The sequence below is a fragment of the Humulus lupulus genome, chromosome X (genome assembly GCF_963169125.1).
Source record: "Humulus lupulus chromosome X, drHumLupu1.1, whole genome shotgun sequence".
Classification (NCBI taxonomy): domain Eukaryota; kingdom Viridiplantae; phylum Streptophyta; class Magnoliopsida; order Rosales; family Cannabaceae; genus Humulus; species Humulus lupulus.
The window spans coordinates 160,049,708-160,057,640 of NC_084802.1; the positions used below are offsets into that span (position 1 = coordinate 160,049,708).

Consider the following 7,933-nt stretch of genomic DNA (forward strand, 5'->3'; position numbering starts at 1 on the left):
TTCACTAAATGGCTTGCATGGCATAATACCATCTTTTCAAGCTTCTACAATAGGGAGTCCTTAGTCCCATCACATATATTTAACCAGGTGCAGTTTTCTTACCTTTAATCTGTACGGTTATCAAATTACGAGCAACGCCCCTCAAGCACGATCCGTTCCCGAGCCCAAGCTTTTATCACCTAGCCACAACCAAAGTATAGGGTTTCATAAATACTCAAATATAGGTTCCCAGTTACAAAACTAACTCCCGGGACTCCTAATTCCACCAAGCACGGTGGTGAAACCAAACCCGAGCACACTAGACCACTCCCCCGTGCTTAAAACCTTCAAAATCTCAAGTGTACAACCAAGGGCTGCAGCCCCCAAAGCCTAGCCGCAACCCTTCCTCAAAACAGAACCTATTCCCTCACTGAACCACACACGCGCCGCGGCCCTTGCCTTGGGCGCCGCGGCGCGCCCCCTTGGCCGAGCCCCCTTGTCTTCTTTGCATGCTAGGGCCGCGGCGCTCTAGAACAGAGCCGCGGCCCTCCTCTTCGAACCCAGATTTTACACCATTTCAAAACTCAAAACCTTACCTTAAACCATCCCAAAACTTCCTAACTCTTAACCAATTAATTCCCAACTTCTTTAGCATGATCTAAACAACATAATTCCCAAGAAAACACAGCCTAGCACACTATAATCTCCTCTTTTCCAACTCTGAAACCCAAGTGCTACAAACACTCAAACCAGCCACTCAAACTCAATCCAAAACCTTCAAACCAGAAGTTAAAACTCACCTTTGTTGTAGAACCACTTCACCAAGCTGTAGCCAAGTCAAGTCCCCAAATTCCCTTCTTTAATTCTGCCTTAAAACACCAAAACTATACTTGTTTCAACACTTAATCAAAGTCCAGAATTCTAACCACAGAGAAGAAAATTAAGAGCTTACCTTAACCCTGTTTTGATGCTTGATAACTCCCTAAGCGACCTCCAAATTCTCACCTCAAATCTCAAAATTCCAGCTTATTTCCCCCTTCAATTCTCTGTGTTTTCTTTCCCCTTTGTTCCTCTTGAACGTGAGAGAGAGAGAGAGCTGAAGCTAAGTTAAAGTCGGTTTATGTTTTCTTCTAAAAGCTTCCTAAGGTCTATCTCACATATTAAATCAATCCCGAGGCTCGGGGTGCCGGAACCGTCCCCGAGGCCAAAATGGTAAAATCCCCCAATTTTCCTGCCTAGACATTCTAACCACAAATATATCTCCATATATTTATTTTCATGACCCGATAACCCAAATCACTATCCGCTATCTAAAAATACCCCCGACTTGTCCAAAGTCATATCTTAAACCCCGTTGTGACTTTTCCCACTATCTGGCCCTAGAATCGTCCTGAGTCGTGCTCAACAAACCTGTCCACATAGTAATGTGGTGCTCACATATATCACATATCATATCATCACATAATATAATCAAATATCATATAAACATTATTAGACATATAATTACTCATTAAATCATAATTATTCCATTAATGCCCTCCTGGCACATTAATCAAGGCCCTTAAGCCTTATTAGCAAATTTGGGTCGTTACACCTCGAGCCCAGAAAAACTCACCATTTTCACCTCAAAAACCAATCCAATTAATCCCAAAATCAAGCCAACAATCCAAACTAATCATCACAGAGGTTATACTATAGCTTCAACAACAAAACCTAACAAGAATTCTAGCTCAAATCCTCATCAAACTCAAGGATGAATTTTCATCTCTCCAACATGCAAAACTCTTAACACACCAGCAGAAATTTCAAGCACAATTCAAATAATTTAAAAGCTTACCCTTGCTTAATTGAGTCTCTGAGTTGATCTCCTGAGCTCCAAGCTCCTAGCCTCCAAAGTTCTAACTTGATTCTTAATTTCCAATTAGTTTTCACAAAAATAAACTCCAAGCTTCCAAGGAAGAAGATGAGAGAGAGAATTAGAGTGGGTGGGTCGGTTCCTAAATTCTGAGTGTTTCCTTAACTTTGTTTTATTCAACTTAAGCTTCTAAGGTTACCTCAAAGCTCAGGGTGCCAAAAACGTCCCCGAGGGCAAAATAGTAAATTTCCCCAATATTCCCTCCTAAACATTCTAACCTCAAATATATCTCCAAATATTTATTTCCATAACTCGATAACCCCATAAATTGTCTAATACCCGAAATGCCCCTCGACTCACCCCAAGTATGATATTCGACCTCGTTGTGACTTTCCAACTAACCGCTCCCTAGGACTGTCTCGGATCGTGCAACACAGATATATCACAATTATCACATTTATTCACATTCATCACATGCATGTGAATTACAAACATGCCCCTAATAACCTAACGGGACCCACATGCATATTTAATCCACCAAAACATGCATCACGAATCACATATTCACACAAATTCACATATTATGACAGTAAATCACTTATTGCCTTCTAGGCACGCTAATCAAGGCCCTAAGCCTTATTAGCAAATTTGGGTCATTACAATCTGGAACTGGCAGCAGTGATATTCACACTGAAGATATGGAGGCACTACCTATATGGAGAGAAGTACGAAATATACACCGACCATAAAAGTTTGAAGTATTTATTTACTCAAAAGGATCTTTATATGCACCAAAGGCGTTGGCTACAATTGGTGAAGGACTACGATTGTCAGATCTTGTACAATCTAGGAAAGGCCAATGTGGTGGTCAACGCATTGAGTCGAAAGGGGCCAGAGCAATTGTTTAGTGCGAGACAGATATCAGAAAAGTTAGCTAAAGAGATGAAGAGAGCAGGAATTGAATTGGTGGTTGGTCAGCTAGCCAATATCACTCTTTAGTCCACGCTCCTTGAGAGGATCAAAAAAGCTCAGAAGGAGGATCCACATTTGAGAAAGCACAAGGAGGATGTCTTAGCTGGATTTGCGAGAGATTTTTCTATTTCTGAGATTGATTTGCTAAGATATAAAGGTTGGATTTGCATTCCGATGGATTCTGGTATCAGGCAAGAGATTCTAGATGAGTCTTATACCACTCCCTATTCTCTACATCCGGGTATGACGAAGATGTACCAAGATCTAAGGACTCTATATTGGTGGCCAAGGATGAAGAAGGATAGGTTGGATTATGTGGCCATGTGTTTAACCTATCATAGGTGAAGGCTGAACATCAAAGGCCAGCAGGGTTGCTAGAGCCTTTAGGGATTCCAAAGTGGAAATGGGAAGATAGCATCATGGACTTCGTGGTTGGATTGCCGAGGACAGTAGGGCAACATGATTCTATGTGGGTGATTGTGGATAGGTACACCAAATCAACCCATTTTTTTATTGTTAGAACAACTTATACAGTGGAGCAGTATGATGAGTTGTATGTAAAGGATGATGAGGACACCAAGACCCAAGTCCCAAGTCAAGTTCCAGTTGGTCCAGTGACGAGGGCACGAGCCAAGAGATTCAAGGAAGAACTTAACAGCCTAGTCCACAGAGTCCTAAAACAAGAGGAGACCGTGGTCAACACTGAAGGAGAACAAAGACTTGTCTTACTCATCAAAGTTGACTAAGTTTAGGAGCTTCATGAGTCTTATTGTATTTGTCATCTTGTATTTTTAATTTATTCACGTTATTTTTGTTATTTGGTCTTTGTTTATTTTGTAAAAGTCAAACACTTGACTTGTGTGAGCCGAAGGGTCTTCTTTGTTGTGCTTGTTAGGGTTTCATTAGGAAGACCAAGGGGCTTGTGTGTGTGCAAATTTCGTCCTTATTAGGACTGCCAAAACAATTGGAAAATCAGATTACTTTGAATGAAAAATTGTGAGTTTATTTCTTCTTGAGTTCTTGAAGAAACTTTTGAACTTATCAAGGGGTTCCTTGTGGCGTTCATCCTGACTTATCAAACGGATTCCATCCCCGTTTGTGGCGTCTTCCTCATACCAAGGTTCGTGCTTGGCTAAGCATTGGGTCGCGGTTCTTCATCCCCAAATTTCGTGTGTTCTTGGTGGTTGTGCCATATTTGGTGTCGGGTTTCATCACAATGTTGGTGTGGTTCGTATCAGTTGGTATCAGAGCTTAGGATCATTCGGTTTGGCCTATCCTTTTTTTTTATTCCTTCATTTGTGTTTCTATTTTATTCGTATTTCAATTTTAGGGTTTCTGAAATCAAAAAAAAAAAAAAAAAATCTATCTATCTATTCTTGTTCTTGATTTTCTTAGTCTTTGTTCTTGTTTTCCTTCTAAAAAAATCTGAAACCATTATAGTTAATCTCTTTATTCCAGATTGTTTCTTTGTTCAAATCGTGTTCTTATTTCCTTGTTTACATTAGTTCTTTGTGAAATCCCTTGAAATCCGAAACTAGTCTACACAAAGTTTCAATTCCTTTGTAATCGTGAATTAGGGTCCTTTGTAATCCCCTGTTTTCTTTTCTTTTCGTTTCTGAAATCATGAATTAGGGTTCCTAACGTGAATTAGGGCTTTGAGTTTTATCTTGTTCTTATTGTGAAATCTGAAATTGGGTTGAGTTTCTCTTGTTCTTATTGTGAAAATCTGAATTGGGTTCGAGTTTTTCTCTTGTTCTTGTTGTAAAATCCGAATTGGGATTGAGTTCTCTTTTTCTTATTGTGAAATCCGAAATTGGGATTGAAGTAGTTCTCTTTTTCTTATTGTTTTCTAATTGTTGTCGTTCCACCAATCTGATTCTTCTTGTGTCTTGTACCTGCATTTAAAAAAGAAAATAGAAAGAAAGAAGAAGAAAAGAAAACAGTCTGGAAACCCCTCTTAAAAAATTTTGTTCTATTCTTGTGCCCCATGGTCTAGGGGCCTTTTTCCCAAAACCCCACACAAGTGTTCCAAAAATCACCAGTTTTCGCCACTTTTTCATCGGTTTTCGTTTGGTTTGTTTGGTAGGATTGGCTGCTTGAACCTCCATATCACCGTTTCATTAGTTTTCAAAGAGCTTAAAGAAGAATAGAGTGGAAAAGGGCAGTGGTGTGAGCTTATTTGAGGGTAAAAGCCATCATTGAGTGAAACACGAGTGTACTTGAGTGACCATTTTCTTTGAGTGAAACACGGGAGGGAGTGCAGTGAGGTCCTTTCTATAACTATCTAACCTTATTGTTTTGCAGATTTTCCATCATGTCACAAAATACAGAAAGAAATACAGGCAATGACAATCCACCACCTACAGTTCCAAATCTACAACTTCAAGCCATTATGGGGGAGATGAGGAGGATGTTGAGGGAGGAGTGTGAACAGATACATAAGCGGTTGGATAGGGTAGAAGAAGGGGCACAACGGAGACCAAGGAGGAATAGGGTGCACCAAAGGGAGGATGAGAATGAAGGGGATTTAGAAGGGGTAGTTTCTGATGATGAGTTTGATAGGATGTCGGCGGGTAACCATAGGAGGTATGGTGGGAATAGAGAAGATAGGAACCAGGTTGATAATTATTTGGGAAATATCAAAATGAGAATCCCAGTATTTCAGGGGAAGAGTGATCCTGAAGCATACCTTGAGTGGGAGAAGAAAATGGAGCTAGTTTTTTATTGTCATAACTACTCCGACATGAAGAAGGTAAAACTTGCTGCCATTGAGTTTACTGATTATGCTATTGTTTGGTGGGATCAGTTGTGCATCAACAGGAGGCGGAGTGGAGATCGTCCTATTGACACATGGGAGGCCATGAAGAGGGTGATGAGGCGACGGTTTGTACCACCTCATTATTATCGAGATCTCTACCTTAAGTTGCAGGGTCTTCGTCAGGGCTACAGAAGTGTTGATGAGTATTACAAGGAGATGGAGATGGCTATGATTAGAGCCAATGTTGAAGAGGATCGGGAGGCAACCATGGCAAGGTTTTTGAATGGGTTGAACCGAGAGATTGCTGACCCAATCGAACTACACCATTATGTGGAATTGGAGGATTTGGTTCATATGGCAATCAAAGTTGAGAGGCAGCTCAAGAAGGGTAGTTCAAGTTCGAGGCCAAGACCGAGCCCACACAATCCAAGTACAACACCTTGGAGGTCGAACTATCCAAAGAAAGAAGACCAACCCACTACATCATCTACACCAAAACCAGCCACCACAGCCGCACCACCTCAAGGTAAAACAACTCCTACTAAGTCTCATTCTAGTGAGATAAGGTGTTTCAAATGTCAGGGGCGAGGACACATAGCTAGCCAGTGTCCAAACAAGAGAGTTATGGTGATTCGAGAAAGTGGAGAGATAGATTCTAAAGATGAAGATGATCTTGCTGACATGCCACCATTGGAAGATGCTTCTGACAATGAGTATGGGCCAGAATCTGGTGAGATGCTTGCACTAGTCACAAGGCGAGTCCTGAATTTGCAAGCAAAAGAAGAGGAAGAAGAGGTGCAGCGAGAGAACATCTTTCACACTCATTGTCATGTGAGAGACAAGGTATGTAGTGTCATTATTGATGGAGGTAGTTGTACTAATGTTGCTAGTGCTTCCATGGTTGCCAAGCTGGGGCTTACAACGCTTAGGCATCCTTGTCCATACAAGTTGCAATGGTTGAATGATAGTGGTGAAGTGAGGGTTACAAAACAAGTACTGGTCTCATTTCGCATTGGCAAGTATGAAGATGAGGTGTTGTGTGATGTGGTTCCCATGCAAGCTGGACACCTCCTTCTAGGAAGGCCTTGGCAATTTGATCGGCGGGTGCAGCATGATGGCTTCACCAACAAGTATTCATTCACATTCCGTCAACGAACAATCACTCTAGCGCCATTGACACCAAAGCAAGTGTATGAAGATCAAGTGAGGTTGCAAAAATTGAGTGACAAAAAGAAAATGAGTGAGCAAAAGGAGAGTGAAAAGATGAATGAGAGTGAGGAAAAAGAGAGACAAGGAGAGAAAAGTGGGGAATCAAGTGAGAGAAAACAAAATAATTTTTATGCAAAAAAAAGTGAGGTTAAGAGAGCATTGGTTACAAAACAGCCCATGATTTTACTCATGTATAAGGAGGCTCTTTTAAATACTAACCAACTTGATTCTTCATTGCCAAGTGTTGTTGTGTCTATTTTGCAGGAATTTGAGGATGTGTTTCCTGAGGAGGTACCACATGGTTTACCACCTATTCGAGGGATAGAACATCAGATTGACTTTGTTCCAGGTGCTTCAATACCAAATCGACCAGCATACAGAAGTAATCCTGATGAAACAAAGGAATTGCAAAGGCAAGTTGAGGAATTGATGGAGAAAGGGCATGTGAGAGAAAGCATGAGCCCTTGTGCTGTTCCAGTGATTCTAGTTCCCAAGAAGGATGGAACATGGAGGATGTGTGTTGACTGTCGAGCCATCAACAATATAACGGTAAAATATCGACATCCCATTCCTCGTTTAGATGACATGTTAGATGAATTGCATGGTTCTTGTGTGTTTTCCAAGATTGATCTTAAAAGTGGGTATCATCAGATACGTATGAAAGAAGGAGATGAGTGGAAAACTGCTTTTAAAACTAAACATGGATTGTATGAGTGGTTAGTTATGCCTTTTGGATTAACTAATGCCCCTAGCACTTTCATGCGCTTAATGAATCATGTATTGCGTGCTTTCATTGGAAAATTTGTTGTTGTGTATTTTGATGATATTCTTATTTATAGTAAGAATTTGCATGACCATGTTTTGCATTTGCATTCTGTTTTGGATGTTCTTAGGACACAGAATTTATATGCTAACCTCAGTAAGTGTACTTTCTGCACCGATAAGCTTGTTTTCCTAGGCTTTGTTGTAAGTGCTACAGGAATTCAGGTGGATGAAGAAAAGATCAAAGCCATCCAAGAGTGGCCGACCCCGACAACTATAGGTAATGTTAGAAGTTTCCATGGACTTGCTAGCTTCTACAGGAGGTTTGTGAAAAATTTTAGCACCATCGCCGCACCACTTACAGAAGTTATCAAAAAGAATGTGACATTTAAATGGGG

At 40.7% G+C, this 7,933-nt stretch overlaps 1 protein-coding gene across 1 annotated transcript; it reads left to right on the plus strand.

Moving 5' to 3' along the window:
• Window positions 1-5,120: 5,120 nt before the first annotated feature.
• Window positions 5,121-7,637, plus strand: LOC133806406 (uncharacterized; the record flags this gene model as incomplete). Its single annotated transcript, XM_062244513.1, has 2 exons — window positions 5,121-5,251; window positions 6,482-7,637. Coding segments are annotated over exons 1-2 (1,287 nt in total), but the record flags the coding sequence as incomplete, so codon positions are not given.
• Window positions 7,638-7,933: the final 296 nt, after the last annotated feature.